Source organism: Semicossyphus pulcher, unplaced genomic scaffold (genome assembly GCF_022749685.1).
Source record: "Semicossyphus pulcher isolate SPU_LCO1_2020_fin unplaced genomic scaffold, fSemPul1.0.p SCAF_8, whole genome shotgun sequence".
NCBI classification, from domain to species: Eukaryota; Metazoa; Chordata; class Actinopteri; order Labriformes; family Labridae; genus Semicossyphus; species Semicossyphus pulcher.
In genome coordinates, this window is record NW_027211759.1 from 19,557,857 (window position 1) to 19,578,282 (window position 20,426).

A 20,426-nucleotide genomic window follows, 5' to 3' on the forward strand; every position below is an offset into this window, starting at 1 on the left:
CAATCACTGATCTCAGTTGCTGCATCTTTCTTCTGAGCCACACATTTGTTCCTTCTTTTCAGGAGCTGGGTGAGCTACGGGAAGCCAAACAGCTGCTGATCCAGCAGAAGCTGGAGCTGCAGGGGCAGGTGGAGGCAGCGCAGAAGGGCATCGAGCAGGAGAAGAAAGAGCACCAGACCACCAGGGACAGCAGGAGCCAAAGAGAGGAGCAGCTCCACGCCAAAACAAAGCAAGTGGAGGATCAGTTGGTAAGCTCACCTACCAAATCCAAGCAAATTATTCTAAATCAGTGGATTTAATTTCATCTTCTGCGTGATCCCTTTTCGTGACATGATCGATGCTTCCTTCCAAAGTTGGCCGAGAAGCGAGCCAGAGAGGAGCAGGTGAAGCGCGGAGAGGAGGCGGAGGCTAAGATGGGCGTGCAGGTGACGGCTCTGAACGAAAACGTGGCCACGCTGAAGAGGGAGTGGCAGGGAAGCCAGAGGAGGGTCGGGGAGCTGGAGAAGCAGACGGACGAGCTGAGGGGGGAGATCGCTGTGCTGGAGGCCACCGTGCAGAACAACCAGGACGAGAGACGAGCTCTTCTGGAACGGTAAGATGATGACTGTGTCTCTTTTAACAACTGATGACTCGTAGTTTTATGATAATCAACAGGTTTTTGGTGGTTTTCCATTGTCTTGATTGGCTGTGAAACACACACAGGGCTTTTCATCATTCACCTTCAGTTCCAAGACAAAAAAACTGTTGCGCTACATGGAATTAATTTTGGTTAAAACTTTGATTTAAAAACTTTTTTTAATACGAATTTAATTTATATTTATAAGAATTTAATACATTTTAATTTCCTCGCCTTCTCGTAATCAGTCTCACTTATAAACGCTGCCTTAGGGAAGCTTTTTCTCTCCTTCAACTTTAAATTCGCTCCTTTTGAGTAAGAACTTAATTTCCTGGAGCATAACAAATTTTAATTAAAATTATCATGTAAATTAATTATAAATTGGGCTGTAATTATAAGCTTTTGCATGAGTCATCGCCGCACTCGCACGGAGGGAAAAGGGAACATTTGGAGTCACTTAGTAAAAAACAAGTCGTGGAACACGAAGGAGTAACTTCATTAACGTGAGTCAGCAGGTTCACGTCCTCATATGTCCAGTCTATGGGCTTAAACAAAGTGCTGCTGATCCTCCTAATACAGGGACTTGTTATGCACTCTAACAGCTACTTGTTATGCTTACAATGCATTATGCTGTCCATGTAATTAATGCCATACTTGAGGCTTCGTTTGAGTACATGTTACATCACCTGTGTTTCTGTTATTAACCCCTTTTATTTTGCCTTCTCTCAGCTTGATAATAATGTTATTGAAAAGGCTTCAAATTTAATGTTTCTAAGTGAATGGGTGCAATATGATTAGTTAAAATTAAATTAAAATGAGACGGACACAGTTGTTAACAACAGAGAGCTGTGCTAATTAGAAATTACCCAGGGGACCCAGTTGTATTTCCCCCAAACGCTGCATTAGAAACATTAATTAAAAACTAATTATGCAGCGAGTTATTGTATTATTACTGACAAACATGTGCACACAAACCCTCATTAGCGTCCCGTGGCTGTGTTTCAGGTGTGTGAAGGGTGAAGGCGAGATCGAGAAACTGCAGGCCAAGGTGGTGGAGCTGAGGAGGAAGCTGGACGACACGACGGCAGCCATGCAGGAGCTCGGCAGAGAGAACCAGTCGCTCCAGGTCCGTAAGCAAACACTGCTGAAAGATGCTTTATAGTACCATAAAGTAGAGTTCTGATTGTAGCTTCTACTGTGTGTGCGTTTAGATCAAGCAGTGCCAGTCCCTGACCAGGAAGTGGGCCGAGGATCACGAAGTGCAGAACTGCATGGCCTGTGGGAAAGGCTTTTCTGTCACTGTCAGGAAGGTAAGTCCCTAAAGATCAATACTCACATGCGATTGACACACATTTAATGATCTAACTTTGCACCCTCTCTCCGCCTCCTCTGTGAATCTCCAGCACCACTGCAGACACTGTGGAAACATCTTCTGCGCCGAGTGTTCATCGAGGAACGCCCTCACGCCGTCCTCTAAAAAGCCAGTACGGGTCTGCGAGACGTGCTTCGAGGAGCTCCAAGGCTGATCTCCATCTCTCATCCCTTTACCCCCCCCCACCCCCACCCCCAAACTCCCCGCTCTCCCTCCTCTTCCTACTCCAGCAGGCAGAAGAAGTCTTTGTCATATTTAATGTGCACTATAAGAGGACAGACCCAGTGCAAAGACTCCCGCCTGCATCATGTGACTCCTGGCTCTGGTGTGGAGGGAAATAACTGGTTTCAACGAAGACGCACCAGAAGCAACGTGATGGGAATGCGGTGGGATCGGTTGGGATTTGTCTGTATCTGTTTTTGTGCCTTTGCTGCTCCTGTGGACTGCCAGAGAGCGGAGACAGTGAGAACTAAAACAACACCCATCTCTTTAAGTTCACATCTCCATCGTTGTTTTGGCATTGTTATCGAGGTGGCTGCTTTGTATGTTGTTCATATTTGGCATCAGCTGTCAGGAGGTGAAAGGTCAGCGTGCGAGAGTGACAGGGGGAGTTATTATTGTAAAGTGATGTTTAAAATCACTGCTGCCCTACAAAGGTACATGCAGGTACAGACGTATCTGTGAATAACTGCATTGATCTGATCAAACTAAGACATTTTACATCCAGATTTTTAAAGCAAGAAAATTGAAATTAAAGTTATAATCTCGAAGATCTCAGTTTCGTTCTCTTTGGCGGCACCTATGGGGATAAATCCTAACTGCGGGAGCGCACTTCCCAGAAATCCAGACAGTGTTGCATGTGTGACGTCCGCGGTTGGCTCCGGTTGTAACTCTTGATTTTCCTCGCTGACGGTCGCTTTCCTTTTTAGACTATTTGCCTTCATCTGAGCGTCACATTTGTTTCTTTTTCTTTGGATGTTCACTTATTGTTGAAGTTGTATCTGTAGTCATCCCTCTTTTCTTTGTTTGTTCAGCCAGAGTAGATTACTGTTTACTCGCAACACTTGCAGAGACCAGAAAAGCAGCCGCTTAGCTCCGCCTGCCCTCTCTGGCAGACCAACCACTGGGTGATGGAAAACGCGTCACTAACTGGGCGCTGCTTGTGATTTTTTCCGTGAATGTCGCCACCGACACCAAGTCCATAATAATACTATATACTACAAATGCAAAAGCTTTCATCAGTGGGCCATAGGCTCAATCACCATGGTGTTACCTCATTCGGTGACTTAACAGACATTTGTTTAAATGAAAATCTTCGAGATTATATCTTTAACAGGCAAACTGTATTTTAATATGTGTAAAGCAGAATTGACATGTTAATACAAATGTGTTTTGATTTATGTTTTTTGAAGGAACCTTCTTCAAATTGAGCTTCAGGAAATCATCTGTGCTTTCAAAGAATCACATGCTGGCAACAGGTTATTTGGCCGCATGCAAAGAGAACGCTTGTTAGTTTTAATGTCATGTTTGTGGACAGGATTTCATAGAAATATGGAGATTTTAAATGGAAGAATATGCATTATGTTTTGCAGATTCCCATTGTTAAAGAGCATTAGATCCTTTTCGGTTACATTATGTTGCAGAGTGTAATGAAGCAAAGGGAAAGGAGAGATTTTAGGCCCAAATGTGATATTTTGGATTCTTAATCTTCAACTGTAGGAAGAAAAACTGACTGAACAAACACAGTTCATCGTAGGATTAATGCACCAGCGGTTTTATGCACAGTCATTCAGCTAAACCAGACGTCAAATCAGTTCCTGCATGTTTCCTTTGTGCGGCAGCGTGTTTGTTGAAATGAATATTTTCAGCCTATTTCATGACCAAAGAATGTCTGCAGCAGGAAAACAGCCGAGATGAAAACCCTGAGTTTGTCTCATGTTTCAGTATTTTTCTAAGCCTTCCTCTTTGAAAGCTTTCAGTTTTAAATCACAGGGTCCGACATTTTTGTCTTGAACGCAGCATGTGTGATGATCTGAGAGGCTTCTGTGTACAGTCGGTTGTGTTTTGCTGTGCCACGTTTCTCTTTGTGTGTTCATTTCTGCAAATTGTGGTGCTTTCTGCAGTCATTGAAGGTGCCTGTGTGTTGATTATTTTTCTGCTGCTTGTCTCCACTCAACAGCACTGAAAACTGCTGGATCTGTGTGTGTGTGTGTGTGTGTGTGTGTGTGCGTGCGTGTGCGTGTGTGTGTGTGTTCCGCTTCAAAGCAATAACTGTGGCTGTGGGTGACGATGCTGTAACAGAGTGCGTGTTTTAGTGTGTAGGCCTGCTGCGTTTGGCTGCTGTACGAATGGCGGCTGCTCTGAACCCTCAGTATCTCTCTGGCGCATTCGGGGGGATGTTGGTGCTGCCTTCAGGTGCAGCAGTAACTACCAGTTTTGTCCAACCTGTCTGCCGTTGAGGGGGCTGTAAAAGTAAATTCCTGCTCTGTTTAATTTATAAATGATGTCAAATGTCGGTAAGATCTTTTTGTGCAATTGTCTGAAGACTGGAGCAGGCGACAAACACTGTAAGCCAGGCGACGACGCCGGCATTTTGCAACACTCAAGACTCACCAAATTAGCTCTTTACGCTCATTGAAACATAACGTCCATCTCAGTTGCAAGCTCTCGAGAACACCCGTCTTTTTTTGTGTTGCATTGGTTTTGTTACGTCTACCTCAGATTGGCACAGGAAAAGCACTATTTCTAAATCTCAGATCACAAACATTGTGTCATTGCCTGTTTGGATCGAGGGGTTTGTGATTTATCTATCAAGCTGTACAGTCCTTTAAACTTAGAGATGATCTGCACCTTAATGTCTCGGCCTCGTCCGAATAAGAACCCAGCCACAAACATAAGACCATCAACTTTATACAGGCTTCAGCATTTCTAGCCCCGACGTACGTAAACGCTCATGATTACTAAGGCTGTCATAATTATCTTTGTAAATGTTTGTAATGAAAGAGGAAAAGGAAATATATAATAACACTTGTGGATGTACAAACATGCCGTGAAGTCATCAGTGTCTTACTCATTTTTTAACTAAACGCACCACAGACGTTCACACACTGAATCGTGGCTTGCTTCGTGTTGCTGTCAGTTATCATGCATGATGACTTAACTGGCCTGTGGCTCACACATACACACACACACACACGCACGCACGCGTTTTCTCCATGTTTAGAGTCGTCATACGTGATGGTTGTGAAGGTCTGCCTTAGGCCAACATCATGTACGTCACTGCTCACGGTTAGCGGTGACACGCACCGTGTATTACAGGGCGACCTGAGAGAGAAGTAATGTAATTTATGTTCACGTGCACCAGTTGATTTTCTAATTCATCATCATTACGAACTTAAATAAAAACTACAGTATGTTTCTAAGCTCTTGTGTATGTTGAGTCTGTTTATATAAAAGAGGGATTACGCCTGCAGCCATTGAAAGTGTAATGAAAAAAATGCATAAAAATGGATACAGTTCAGTTTTACTCAACAAATACTGCTACTGGATTTAGCAATACATCTAATTTCTCTAATATTGTTTTATTTGTTTTAAAAGCTTTAAATCCAGCTTCAATGTGAATCTTCTACCTGGCAAACAAATCTTATCTCATAGCTTCTTACTGAGCATTCGGTCATACAGTCACATGATCGTGGAAGCAGCTCCCCGGTTTGTATAAAAGTAGAATTGCATATTTCTCTTTATTTATTTTTCGTCCTTTTTTCTTAAAATTGGAGACAATGAAGCAACTCTCACCTTCTTATGAGCGGCATGTAATATGATCAGAAGCTCCAAATCTGTTACTAGATGTAACATCAGCTGTTGTGTTTTCTGAGTGCATGGAGAAATATGATGAGAAGTTGAAAATAAATAAATAAACTTTTACTACACAATCACATATTTATTTTTCCACTACTGCCGCAGCTGCCGCATAAGGCAAACATGAAGTTTACAAAAAGGATCCTAGTGCTAGTACAGTCATTTACAGGAGACAGTGAAGTGCACATTGACGGGTTCAGATGGCTTCTAGTGCCGTTTGATGGCTCAGATCTGTGAGGACTCCAGCCACAGTGAGGAGCTCTTGATTCGCGGCTGCTCAGAGTCCAGCTTCAGCAGCGCCGTCACAGCGCCCTCTATCTTTGACATCCACGCTCTCTGGAAGAAGTCACACAGGAAGAGAAATGTCGTCACGTTTACCATCCAGCAGTAAGTGGCTTTTTGGATGGTTTGCAGATATGACACTGATTTACTCATTCAAGCTTTTTAACAGCCCTGAACAGTGGGTTAAATCAACCGTTCATTTTTTCATGGCACAAGATCAAAGGGTTTTAGTCATGTTTAAGACCTGTATAAAAAAAGGCATGCACTTTAAAACCAGTGTTAATTTTGGCAGCTATTTTAGATTGAGTCTTAGTCTTAGTTTTAATGTCATTTTTACCCTTTATAGTTTTAGTCAATAAAAAGTCATCACATTACTTTTAGTCAGAACGTTTTCTCTCAATGTTTTTACCCGTTTGATTCAGGTAAAATTAAGACTTTGAATTTCAGCAGATCACCGCAAGAAGATTACTTTTCATCATCGCTTCTCATTTAAAGAGTCTGACTGAAGCAGAGAGACGATGATCCAAATGTCAAATGACACGTAAAAAGCCCCTTTTTCTGGGAGCGTGCACAGAGCCTGAAGCAGACACAGAGAAAGTTCACCACCACCTTTGTGATACCTGTTACCCAGTAACAGGAATGCATTGCTTGCATTTTGACAGACAGATTAGACGCACAGTGGGGGAAAATATGCATTTTGAATGTCCGACAGTCCACCACTAACATTTTAGTCCTGTCTCGTTAAAGAAAAGAAAACAGAAGTCGAGTTTTTATTATCAGATTATCAATATCTATTTTTAGCTCGTCAACATCTTGTCTTTGTTGATGTTGCACAGGCATGCTGTGTTTCTGTAAGTGAATGTTATCAGTGCTCCGTCAGCTCTTAAAAGACTGCATGCCTTTATACACTTTTAATAAACTCATAGTTGAAGTGACCCACCTTTGCAGCCTCTGAAGCAGCTTGCAGGATGAATGCACCGATACATTGCTGGTAGCGGTTCTGGTGCATGATGATGAATGAATGAGGCAGCCCTGATGCTACACAGGAAACACATGATTACATCTCTGTCATTTACATGTGTAACACCAACAGAGGCATTTTTATGAATGCCCCAACCACTGTATATAAGCAGACTGAAATGTGTCCTTACTATACAATACATGTAGTAAAACCCAATGATTTAAAGAATCGAGAATGTCTTAATTACTGTTCTTACTTGATGCATTGAGCTGATCGATGTTCTTGAGCTGGAGTCGGTCCAGAGACACAGGCTGGTCCAGAACCGTGAAGGTGGATCCCTCCTTCAGCAGCTGATCCAGCTCCAGGCTCTGTGGCAGCCTCAGTGGATTCTGCTCTGGACCGATGGACCTCTGCACACAGAGACAGGACACAGTGTCAACAAGCTTTGAAGTAACAACAGCCTGACACAGAATATGTCCTCATCAGGAGTCCTCAACAGTGACGCACCTTCTTGTTCCTCTTTATCTTCGTGATCAGCAGGAATTCGTCGAACAGGAACAGATAGACATCGATCAGCTTCGTGTTCTCCGTGAGCACCAGTTTCCCTTCATGCAGCAGACTTCTGTGAGTGATGAGATTCTCCAGAGTGACGGCCTTCAACAGATGTTTCAAATTCTGCAAGAGAGGAAGTCCGTCATAAAAACATTTCAAACTTTTGACATGTGAACAGAAACTGAGAGACAGTAACCACAGTAACAGCTAATGACACGCTGCGCTGAAAATATGTGAACGCTCTCACTTTGTTTTTCAGGGTGTCTGATTTCACGTCCAGATAAATGATTGCATCTTCTTATCTGCACACTAAAGGTATCAGAGGATGACGCTTTGCTGTGTCAACAAAAGCTCTCAGAGACACAAACACACACACATCTGAATATAAACACACAAACACATGAGCAGGCAGACCTCAGGGACAAAGGCGCGCTTGTCTCTCTCCCACACAGGCAGCCACACCAGAGCGTCCCTCAGCTGTTTCACCTTCTGGTAGTTGTCGAGCCATTTCACCTTTCCCTCTAAATCACCTGAAACACAAAGGCAACGTTTCAATAAAGAAACGGAGGCAACAGAGCTTCAGCATCAAATCAAAATAGAATAACAATTTACTTCAGTCGTGTTAATAACACCTTTTATTTTAATGACAGTGTTACAACACAGCTAATAAAGCCTGCCTTTATTATGTTGTTTGATTTTGTTGTGTAGTGATGGTTGCTGTCTAACACGGGCGTGCCACACTCAGCTGTTACAGTAAATATCCCCCACACCCAGAGGACATTTGGCCTTTGCATCTGAGCCGTGCTTACAGTACGCCTCGTCACCTGCCACACCTTTTAATGGTTGTAGGAAAGTGTGTGGTTAAACATTCGTGCGGCTACGCTGTTTGAATGTGTATGTTCAATCCAACAGACTGACACTGAAGTGCAGTGCTGCAGCTCTGTTCCCACAGCCTGTCCCTGTGGTTACAGAGTAAACTGACACAACAGGTCTGCAGGCAGAGGCATGTGGTGGAGGATAAACGGTCATGGCTGCTGGCTGCCGTCCAAGACGTGCAGCGTGTTCGCTCTGAAAGACACAAACCGAGCTGTTTGTGTTGACGGATATGACCTCGCTTACATCAGCTCACTATGCTTCTTGTAGGTTAATGTGTGTGCAAAGCACCTGCTCACAACACTTGAGTCAGGATCAGCTGAATGACAGGAATTTTCAAATCATCATTAGCAGCTGATAACGTTTGTGGGAACGGTAACAGTATGCTAACTTTGCATGTATTTTCAAGATACATGATTTATCATTTATGTTTTTGTATGCTGCTCACATATAGACGTGTCCACTTGCTCTGCTATAACCTGCAGGCCTCTGGTCTCGTCCTCCACCTGGCATCTCTTTGCGATATTCCTCAACAATAGCGGATATCGAGTTAGCCTCTGCAGCGGCACCACCAGCAGGTCACGCAGTTGCAGCCTCCGGCACTGTTCGTTCCTCTCACACCACTGGTAAGAAAAAGGGGGGGGGGGGGGGGGGAGAAAGAGGGGACAGGGTGAGAGGAGGAAAAAAGGAGGAGGTCAGGGGGTGAAAGAGCTTGTCACGGTATTTGTTAAAACAGAGGGATGATGGGGGGATGGGCGGTGAAGAGAAATGAGACGCAAGAACAAAACACACTAAAAGCCCAAACAAATACACAAGTGTGATGACAGGGAAGGTTACACAAGGGACACATTTCTCTGTACGGTCTGTTTAAGGAGAAATGTTGCAGTGTGTCCTCTCTTAAACTTGGCACTGCGCTGCCTGTCGCATGATAAAGGTACATAGCGTCCTCCCTGCTGCTCTGACTTCCCTCAGTGAGTTCCCTCCTGTACCTTCACGTAGGATCCAAAGTCCTCTCTGGGCTTCAGGCTGTCCAGATAAAGCAGAGCAGTGGAGTAGTTGAGGCAGTACTTCTGCAGGCAGTGGCATACGCTCTCCTGGAAAGCCTGCCAACAGATAGAGGAGTGTTACACAAACACAGTGAAGCTGCTGTGTCACAAAGGTGCAGATAACCTGCTCATTAAAAGGACAAGGAGGAGATGCAAATCTGAGTTGAAGGAAAAGACCTTAAAATGTGTGTTAAATGTACTCTCAGCTACTGTGAGGTGAACTATTCCTCTTTGCTGCTTCTTGTGAAGAATAATGTTCCAGTATGACGAAGAGGTTTCTAATCATTTCATATTTTAATAGACTTAAATAATTAATATTTAAGTCATATTTAAAGGGGACATATTTTAGTGATGCAATCAATTTTACTTTCATTCTATGTGTTTTCCAATCTCGTTGGTAAAGTTTGTTTCATTTTAAAAATTGTCAACATATTTGAATGTAATTATTTTTCTGAGCCTCTCCTTCCTCCTGAAGCGAACAAGCCGTTTTGCAATTCAAAGGACAGACACGATTGGCTGACACTCCAAAGTTGTAGAAAACACGGCTGCTCTGGGATCAGTTATTCGGCCTTATATGTTCGAGCCAGAATCGCCAGGAGGTATCAGAACGGTAAGTTGAAATCTTGACAACGTCTTGTCAGCAAGCTAGTGCAAGAAGGCAGTCTGAGGCGAATGACGGTGAAGGATGATTGGTTGAAAGAAAGGTTCTATGTAGAAACTTGCAGCTGTTCTGAACGGCCCATTTCAGAAGTTACCTTTTTAAAAATGTGACTCTGGAAAATTCTGGAAGGCAGAATTATGCAGTTTCCACTTTTTCACTGTGAACAATAAACACCCTAAAGTGTGAAACCCATGAAAATATGAGAATATCCATTCAAAAGATACGGCCCCTTTAAAGATAAGCTTATATAATGTTTTCTGCTCTCTGGTCGATAGTGTTCAGACAGGAGCGCATAAACTTGGTTTAAACAATTATAATAATGCTCTAAAGAGAGTTTTGATTACATTTTGTATTATTATATTTTATTGATTAAAAATACATTTGTTTGAATCGATCCAGAGCTCTGAATGACTTGTGAACATATCCAGCACACATTTACAAAAGTTTCACCTGAAGTGTGAAAGGTGTCCTCTGTCTCGTAAGGTCTTATCTCTCTGGAGTTCTACAACCAAGCTAATAACCGAGTGTAGACTGCAGTGTCATAGTCAGCGTGTGTGTGTGGGTATGTGTGTTTACGTGTGTGTGTGTCCCACACTTGCCTTGCTCAGCAGCTCCAGCAGGGTGGGCCCGCCACCCTCGCTAATCTCCAACATGTCCTTGATGACACGCAGGAGGTTGTTCAGGAAACCGAAGCTCACCTGTGGCAGAAAACACTCAGTGTCAGGTGTCACTGACAACCAGGCAGCGATCTCTCACCTCAGTCACTTTTGGTTTGTTAACAAAAGGGAAAATTACATAAAGAGGACAGGTAAGAAGACTTGACCTGAAGTGCTACATGAGGTGACATGAGGTATTTGTTTGATTACACTACTTCATTAAGAGAAAAATGCAACTTCATCACTGTGTAATAAACAATAATAGTGAGCTAAAACGCTTATATTAAACCCTGTCTGAGGTATTCTGTAACACACATGATGAGTGAGTGATAAATCAATCAATAGACTGAGCCTGATCCACAATCCCTATTACCTCCCTTTAATTTCAGGTGCAAATAAGAAAGCTAAACATTTCCCACATTTAATGATTGTTTCAGGATGTTTGTGATTCTTAAGGTTTCAAACCAGACCATCAGCGACAACCTTGATTATTTCTATATAGTTATTTTTAATGCCTGAAACTGCTGGTGGGGGGTAGGTGTCAGACGAAAAAGAGGAACTGCACGAGGAACTGCTGAAGAGGTTAACTGCACGCAGCCTTTGTTTACATTTTCCAGGGCAAACATTTAAAGTGAGTGACACATATGACTGTTAATCTGTTAAGCAGGATGAGATTGTTTGTTAAAAATCACCACTTAGGCATGTCCAGGACAAAATCAGCAAAGAGATGAGAGGTACGGCTTTGTCCACAGATGGCGCCAAAATCGACACAAACCCAAAGTTCCTCACAGGAGCTTTAAATAAAGTTACATGGGTTACATTTCCTTTTTAATGCTGCCCAACAAGCAGTTAATTATACTGCCACATAAGCTTCTAGTAATTTCCATATTACACCTAAAAGTAGCGGGCCCCGTGCTGCACATTTGCTTCGTGGCTCACCAAGCAAAGCTCATTGAGGTTTGCAAACAGCCTCCAGGAGTCGACATCACTCAGGCAGTTCCTCATCTGCAGGTTTGTGAGCGTAGCCAAAAACACCTGAAAGCAACAAAGAAGTCAGAGAGAGGATGGGCTCAGGCTATCTGCTGTGCTAGCATTGAATTTCTAATCCACTGCTGTAAAGAATGGAAAGAGACTTTCACATGAACGTCACCAACACACACAAAGCAGCAGGTGTTGAGTTTCGTTTGAGGGTTTGGTCTGTTTATTTGTGTGTTCCTTTGCGTGTATTTGCATGTGCGTGAGCATTATGAGGCTTTGCATGGACAGACAGTCACCTCTTTGAGCACCATGAGCTGATCCAGGAAGTAAACACACTCGCTGGTGAAAAGTTCCCAGATGGCTTCCTGTGTCTTAAAGCCCTGAGGGTCAGAGCTCACCTGGAAGGACTGGTCCCGCAGGAACTCCCCCAGAGAGAAGTCCTGAACACAGACGGCAGAAAAAAAGGTGATTAGACAAGAACAAAAACTTCTAAGAATGACTTCAACAGAGCAATAAAACAAGCTCAGAGAGTGTGTTTTACATGTAACACTGTATTTTCTGTCACTGTAAAGTTCCTACCACCATCCGGACACTCGAGCGTACGTCAGTGTTTGTTTATATTTGCGTGGCGGTTCGACCTGACTGGTTTCTGCCTCGAATTTCTGGTTCTTTCACAACTTGTCATTTCAGCATAGCAGGAGCTTACCTCTAACTGGTGTCCTGTTATTCCTGAGTCACTAGTTAAACACTAAGATCTATTTGGTTTGGAAATCTGTATGTCTTAGCTGTTCAAACTGTGACTGACTTTGAATGGATTAGAAGCAGCTGCAGACCTACGTGATTTACAAAACAAACAGGCTGGTTTGCTGCCGATAGTGTGCGTTTCTTACCTTATACCTCTGAAGGTCAGAGTTCCTCCAGTCTTGAATCTGTGATGTTGAGAGATATTTTTCAACGTCTGATGCAGTGCACATCTGCGTCTTCCCTTTAGTCTGACAGGTAGAGAAAGAGACACACAGTTTCTTCAGGCAGATAATGAAAAAGGACTCTGAGTGATGGATGTGTGTTGATCAAGGAAAAGGATATAAATGCATGTTTGTTCAAAATATTTGGTCAAATGTCTCTGAAGGGAAAAACTAGGTACAACTTTTGCTCAGGTTCTGGATTTTATGTGTTGACAGATTACAAAAACTTTGTGCACCAAAAGGTAAAAAGAGGAACTGCTTTAACCATCTTTCAGAAGTGGGTCAGAGAGCCCTGTCCAAATAAACGCACACTGCTAAAACAAACATCAAAGACAGCACAAGCACACCATCAGCACCAGCCCTGCACCCCAACAATCAACAGACAAACCACACCTACCGTGCTCCGCCTTGAAAAAGGCCACTTTGACTTCTTAGTATCTGCAAAAAGCATAAACATAAAATACAGTTTATCAATAAAATAATTTATGCTGTGAAATTTGGGGGGTTAGAACAAAACTGTTACGATGTAAATCTGTTTAACTCGGGTACTTTCAGACATAGAAATAATCTGGTTATTTTTACAAATACTAAAGACTACATTATGTACAAATCAGCGTACAAACAGGGTGTGTGTTTCACCTTTTATCTACTGGACATGATTTCCGGTTTTGCACCACAGACAGACACACTGGTGATCCTTTGAAGTACACACTGACAAACTCTACGCCGGGGGAACCGTCCAACCTGAAGCCAAAAACTGTGCTACAGTCCTGCTTCCTTTTATCTGCCTCCCAGAGCCACAATTAACTTCAAATACGCCGGTGTAGCACACTGTCCCTTTTCACAATAACCACGACTGTTAGAAAATGAACATATTGTTATGTGAATAATTGCATTTGCAGAATATAAACAGAATTTAAGCGGAATTATGTTTTGATTGATAAAAATTCAGGTATGTTTTTTGGTATGAAAGCTGAGTAAAGAACAACCTGGTTAGTGAAACCAGTGAGGTTATACTGCAACTGACAGCAACTATTAAAAAAAAATTAAGCAGGAAAATTCAGGTTTTTGACTTCATAGGGTCAAAGGTCAACACCCAGACTTTGAATTGTTTAAAAAGGTACAGAAAAACTATTGAACTTCTAACTGCAAGTTGCTTAGATTGACGTGACAATTTGCAAGGACCGGTGACGGCCAAGCGTTAAGAGTTCATTTGGTCTGAAGGCCCCAGTCTTGACTGATTCATGTGGAAGCATCATTTAAAGGAGCAGTTCGCCCCTGGAAAAAGCCGCTGTCAGTCAAAGCTGGTGTTCTCTGTAATCGATAGGAGCAATAATATTTGAAATTGGCGCCATAGCTGTGGAGAAAGTTGTACAAACAGCTCGTGGTTTCACTCATTCTACATTCCTACAACACCCTCCCTCTGAAAGGAACGGCCCAGCGAGAGATGCTTGGGTGAAAAAAATCCGTTTTCACTGCAGGCAACGGCTCATAGTGGTAAAGAATCCGAAATATGACGAGAATATTCCAGTGGATCGTCTAAAAAATCTTCAGGTCTGCAGTCTACATTTCAAACCTGACAATTTTGAACGAGACATGACATCGGAGGCAGGCATCCTAGACTGAAGAAGTGTAGTTTAGCAAGCTCCCTTGCTTCTCTGGAAACCTCTGCCAGACTACATAAGATGCGTCATATGGCAGAGGTTTTCCAGGGCCCATTCGAGAAGTGTATAGCGTCCTCCAAAGGCACAGAGCAAAATTGCATTATTTTCCTACCATAATGGCATTAGCTCCCCATAATAGCATGATAGCACTGAGGTTGAAAATCGACAAACTGGTCCTTTAAAACAGCGTGGACCACAGGCCCTCTACTGCAACATATAGGGTTAAATCAACCACTTGTTTTACAGTGCAAGAAATGTTACCATTAAAACTTGATATATAAAACAATTTTACCAGAGAAGTTTGAACCATTTAAAATGTCAGCTGCTCCGTTTGACACGAAAAGATCCCCTGGTGAAACGTCCAATCCGGGCAAGCTGACCACCACGGAGCTCCGCCTCCTCTCCTTCAGCCTGAGGGGGGAAACAGCGGACAGGTGAGCGTCTTCAGATGATGTCACAGTTTATCGAGGGGAAGCAAAGTAATGCTTGACATTTTCTAAAGAGCCTGTGAGATTCCCTGCCTCTGCTGTCGTAAATGTAAAACAATACAAAGAGAGGAGACTTAGTGCAAGCCACAGGAAATAACAGAATTCCTTTTGTCATTTTGCATGGTTGAAATGCCGCTGAAATACCATCTGCATTGTGCAGCAGATTGGGATTAACATGAGCATCAGAAATTATAAAGGGTAAGAGTATTTTGTCTGACTTATGCGTGGAAATCTGCTGATTAATGGATATTTGTGTGTAAAGAGGCGAGCTCTGACTGTGTGTCGGTTATAATCCTCTCAGTCTCCTTTGCACAGTTACTAACTGAGGCTTTGCTGCGGCAAGAAAAACACAGGCCTGCCTTTTAGCCTCGGGGTAAGCTCAAACAGCCACTGTGCTCAAGTATTTTGACTTATCCTCTGCTGTTGTACTTCAGGGATTACAGCTGAGACTAAAAATGGACGATTATGTGTGGAAATATAAGCCAAAGATCCTAATAAATACCGCCTAAAAGGGCACATCCCAGTGTGCACTTCCTTTTGTTACAGGAATAAAACCATGGTTAAACTTGATCGGTGACTTTCTGACTCAAACAATCACCATCCAAAACTCAGCGTCGTTTGAAACGGCTGCAACAGTCAGCATAAATAAGACGCACTGCAACCAGACAGGCTGGTTTAGCTAGAGGTAAGGTTCACTTTCAGCCTGCTGACACTGATCGACAGCTGGTCAGTCACCTGCGTCAGCACGTCGCGGTTCACTCACTGAAATATTCAGAGTCTGGGCTTCTGAGAGAACAGTTTAGAGTTTAGTAGAAAGATAAGGATATGATGAAGGAGAAATAATAAGCATCATGACATCAGGGTGGATCAACACACTATCTGCGTGACAAAGGTTATCAGGACACGATCGGACTATCAGGAAGCCAGGCCAACGCATGCAGGCTAATTTCCCTGTTTATGATTATAACACAATTAAGTGGAGCAGAAGTACGAGCCAGAGGAACAATGCTGCTCTGTCAACAATTAAACATAAAGTCCACTTTGTTACACTGAATGATCTTTGTTTCTTCCTCTTACAGCTTACAAGTTCCCCCTCAAACAGAAGCCGCATTGCTGCCGCTGAGCTCGCCTCGTTGCACAAGCAGCATACGAGACTAACTCGAATGCACATGTAGGCCACAAGGCTGCAGGAACAACCTGTACACTCGCAGGATAAGTCACAACTGAACGGGAGTAAACTGGTGATTTTTTTTCCCCGACTGTGAATGCACCAACTGTTCATTGCTCTCAACTGCCAGGGTAAGCTGATACACCCCCTCCACTTTCCAGATCGATGTATAGGCCGTCAGAGCTGAATCGACAGTAAAACAGACAATAGTCAGCTGCAGCACCTGAGCACTGTGCAAGATCGGTGGCTAATGGGACGGTAAGAAAGGCCCGATTACTCCTCTAAACCAGGTCAGTGCCTCCTTGCAGCTCATTCCACAGCATCCTCACAATGGCATCCTGTTGCTTTGTGAGCGCTCAGAAAGCTTCCTCTGTGTGCGCCTCTCTGCCACCGAGAGCACTTGTAAAAATGGGTGTTTTGTTCCCGCACAAGAGAAATAATGATGCCCCCAAAAACAAAACTGTCCCGTCCAATGGCTCGCAGAGCCCGGTCACTGTAAGAGGCACAGTGCCAGGGTGTAATTACTGGGACAATAGCTGCCTAATTATCCAGTGAGGGGAAGAGCCCGGCAGCCCATTAGGAGGGGTGTGGGTGGCGGTGAGAGAAAGCCTTAATGAGGGTTTGTCTAGGCCATACATAACCATGGGACTCTCAAAACTTAACTCGCCAAGCTGATGCGCAGTTAACAAAGACATGAATGACAATGAATGCACAATGGGGCTCCTTAAAGCAAACATCCAATCACCCTCGTTCATGGCGTGGCACTCGTGACATGCTATAGCTCAGGTTTTTAGCTTGTGACATGACATGATTTGATAAAGACATCTCTTAAACAGAAGTGGTGGCTCACTGTGGAAACTAGAGTGTAATCCATTTTTCCTCATTGTAGTCCGGTTTGCCAGTCAGGACATGATATGTCTTACTACATTCCTGATATGCAAACATGTTCTGATAAACATGAAAGTAAAAGTCCTGCGCACACCGCACACACACGCAACATGCAAAACAGTCCGAAGTCCACTCACCTGTTTATCTCCTTCTCCTGCAAAAAGAGGAAAAGCTGCATCAGTCAGTGCACAAAATGTAAGCATCCTATACATGAAACACTCATGCTAGCTTTACACATGGATTTCACTTAATGTACTGAGATGATTAACAAGACAAAATCAAGGTTCAGTCATGTAATTTGTCCCTCATGTTTCCACAGCTGCTATTATTATGCTGTTACATGTCTTATTAGCGGTGTGTTAGCGCTGTCTTACTGTACACTCAGCTTTAACCAGAGGCTGCACAGGCCTCCTCCTGCTAACAACGCCACTATATCACTTTCAAAGACACTCAAATTTGAATCAGTGTTTTAAGTGGCCGCTTGGACTCAAAAGCCTCTGATATCTGAGGAGAATGTCGGGACTCTATTGAGAATGTGCTCGCTTGAATACCGCGACCTGATGAATAGATCTCCCCATTATCTTTTTCCATCGCTCACTGACCCCTCCATTATTGGGTGACTGCTGACTGCGGCGAGCGGGGGCCCAAGGAGAGCACTTCCCAGGGCTCTGCGGGCAGTGGGCTTGGTCGGAGCTGTCAGTGCATGTAACTGCTGATTCATTTGCTGTCAAAAGCTCGCATTGTGAGTGACCGCCGCAGGAGGCAAGGCCGAATGAGGGAGCGAAGGTTTCCGCAAGGAAGGAATGTGTAACCATTTAATTTATAGATTAAAAAATGCTCACTGGACTACAACACATGATTTGATGTGATGGTGGGAAGAGGTTTGGAAGATGATTAGGGAATCAAATGGTTTCTGTAATCACACATAAAACTGGTAAAAGCTCACCTTTACTTCACTTGCAGTAAATCCAAAATCTTTAACTCCAGCAGGATGAGCACTGCTACATTCCTGTCTCTTGATAGAGATACAGTTGTCAAACGTCTTTGATCTATGTGATCTGGTTCTCTGTCGGCCTGAGGATGAATTGGGCTGACAGATCTCTCCATCAGAGAGGGGGCTTGCTGCAAGAGGAGACCTCACTTTGTGGATTGGCGACAGGGGGCCTAAGGGGGATGGAGAGCTCTCAGAAGAAGGCTCCTCTCGAGTGCTCCCCATCTTAATAGGATCCCAGGTATCCATCAGAGGACGCCGGGTGCTCCTCATCCTCCTCAGGGTGGGAGACGTAGAGATGCGCCCGGGAGCCTGCCGGTCAAATTGGAAGAAAGGTGCTACCAAGCCGTCGGGGTCCACCAGGGACGAGTGCCTCAGCTTGGAGTGTGTCCGTGTCAGATCTATGTGCATTATGACCGGGTTGCTGGTCTGACACTCCTTGTGCTCAAAAGTCTGTTCCCAGTCCGTTTGTGTCTGCGCGTTCGCCACACCTGTCGTGACTTCATTTTCAGCCCACTCAATGTAACTCCAGTCAAGCTTCTTCTCGACGTCCTGGTCTTTGTCTTGTAGGATGACGTGCTTCAGCGTAGACATTATAACCTCAAAGGCATCGTAGAGCAGCGAGGATCAGGAAACGTGTGATCTAAAGGTCTGGTAACTTCGACTCCTCTGGGTTAAGGTCAGATGATAATCCTGTTGCATTCCAACAGTGTTCACACTGTTCACCTCTCCGGCTTCTGTGGGGTGGAAAATGTGTCAATACTCATCAGCAAAATGAAAAGTACCTCCTAATCTTCTGAAAGGGGATTTGAAAATAGTCAGTTTGCAGCAAAGTAGCCTTAAAATAGAAAGAATCTGTATAATTAAGTGTTAATTAACACATGTGTGGTTGTGACTGTAGGCAAACCAGGCAGAGATGTCAATTGGGGAACAATTATGCAACACACACTTTACAGCGTACAGTAACAGCTTACTTTATCATTATAAGTCTTAACAATGTGGTGTGAGACAAAAGGAAGCCGTGCACCTGCTTCCAGCACTCCTGTCTCGGTCTATTGTCTGGTCCTGTGTTTGTACACTCACTCATATTGATTTTCTTTCTTTGTAGCCAGCTAAAGATACTACACTGGCGTTTTCCCACAGTATAGAGTTAATGCTGTTTATTCAAAGCCGCGCGAGCACTTTACTCGGCACACTCACGAGGCAACAAAAGAAGAAGCAATATATCCGAGAGTTTACAGCGATAATCAACCGTACTGAATATCCCCTGTGTGGACGCAGACAGAGCACGTGCGTGGGAAAGAAAGTCATTAAAATGTAAGAAGTCTGGTATACTTACATCCACCGCTGCCTCGCGACGACTTGGACGACTGGTGGCAAAGTGAAGTGTGACACCGGGCAGAGTCCTGCTCCTGCTGGAGCCAGAGGAGGCGAACTGAGCGGCCACAAAGCGAAGCCAGAAGGTTTGAGGGTAAAAAAAAAAGACGGTGTTCAGTTTTCTGTCAAAACACGAGAACGAGGAGGAAACAGGTATGTGTGGTGCGGAGGAAAGGAGGGAAGGAGGGAGGGGGCCGAGTCACCGTCCCGAGCTCGTGGAAAGGTGCGACTGCTTCACTGCCTGCATGGGAACATCAATACTCTCTCTCTCTCTCTCATTCTCTCTCTCTCTCTCTCTCTCTCTCTCTCTCTCTCACACACACACACACACACACACACACACACACACACACACAAAAAAACAATTAGTAGGTTATTAAAACTAAACTACAAGTGTCAATCTATTGAACTCACTTTTCTTTGTGAATGGTTCTCAACACCATTATTCACTCCTTAAAGCTCCTGTGAGGAGTTTTGTGATGGTAATTAAACAGACGGAAATGAATTGTGATCACTCTTTATGATCCACAAAAGCAAACCAGACCATCACCGACAAGATGGATTATTTCTATATTTATTTTTAATGCCTGAAACCGCTGGCGTTGGGTAGGTGTTGGACTGACTATATTTACATTTTCCAGGGCAAAATTTTAGTGATACATGACTGTTAAAGAAAGCAGGAGGAGATTTTGTGTTAAAAAAACACCACTTAAAGCTGCTGTGACAAACTTTTATGTTAATTTTGGCGCCCCCTGTGGACAAATCCTCACCTCTTATCTCTTTGCTGATTTTGTCCTGTACATGCTTAAGTTGTGTTTTTATCAAAAAATCAGATCCTGCTTTCTTTAACAGTCACATGAATCACTCACTTTAAATTTTTGCCCTGGAAAATGTAAACAAAGGCAGCGTGCAGTTAATCACTTCCTCTGACACCTACCCCCCTCCAGCTATTTCAGGCATTAAAAATAACTAATATATAGAAATGATCAATCTTGTCACTGATGGTCTGGTTTGTTTTTGTAGCTCATAT

The 20,426-nt window shown here is 43.6% G+C and overlaps 2 protein-coding genes across 3 annotated transcripts in view; one reads left to right on the forward strand and one right to left on the reverse strand.

Annotated features, from left to right (window-relative positions):
• The window catches only part of eea1 (early endosome antigen 1), an 18,922-nt gene extending 13,011 nt beyond the window's left edge, over nt 1-5,911 (forward strand). For both annotated transcript variants that reach the window (XM_069685736.1, XM_069685737.1), the window contains 5 exons: nt 63-248; nt 354-592; nt 1,622-1,742; nt 1,828-1,926; nt 2,020-5,911. In XM_069685736.1, coding sequence (XP_069541837.1) covers nt 63-248; nt 354-592; nt 1,622-1,742; nt 1,828-1,926; nt 2,020-2,142 — 768 coding nt within the window. In that variant the 3' untranslated portion in view covers nt 2,143-5,911. The remainder of the gene's footprint in view (nt 1-62; nt 249-353; nt 593-1,621; nt 1,743-1,827; nt 1,927-2,019) is intronic.
• plekhg7 (pleckstrin homology domain containing, family G (with RhoGef domain) member 7) lies at nt 5,896-19,600 on the reverse strand. The gene is made up of 16 exons (XM_069685738.1): nt 19,359-19,600; nt 17,975-18,756; nt 17,166-17,182; nt 14,777-14,895; nt 13,218-13,258; nt 12,746-12,847; nt 12,152-12,295; nt 11,817-11,912; nt 10,821-10,919; nt 9,504-9,617; nt 8,963-9,137; nt 8,056-8,171; nt 7,597-7,764; nt 7,346-7,499; nt 7,069-7,166; nt 5,896-6,182 (listed from the first exon to the last, which is right to left on the reverse strand). The coding sequence occupies exons 2-16, from the start codon at nt 18,611-18,613 to the stop codon at nt 6,072-6,074; spliced, it is 2,193 nt and encodes a 730-aa protein (XP_069541839.1). The 5' UTR covers nt 18,614-18,756; nt 19,359-19,600; the 3' UTR covers nt 5,896-6,071.
• Between the last annotated feature and the right edge of the window lie 826 nt (nt 19,601-20,426).

Coding starts and splice junctions, on each gene's coding strand:
- plekhg7 (XM_069685738.1), bottom strand. CDS start 18,613: ATGTCTACGCTGAAGCACGTCATCCTACAAGACAAAGACCAGGACGTC. Junction 10,920..11,816: donor ACCTCAATGAGCTTTGCTTG/GTGAGCCACGAA, acceptor TTTCTGCCACAG/GTGAGCTTCGGTTTCCTGAA. Junction 9,138..9,503: donor ACTTTGGATCCTACGTGAAG/GTACAGGAGGGA, acceptor TTTTCTTACCAG/TGGTGTGAGAGGAACGAACA.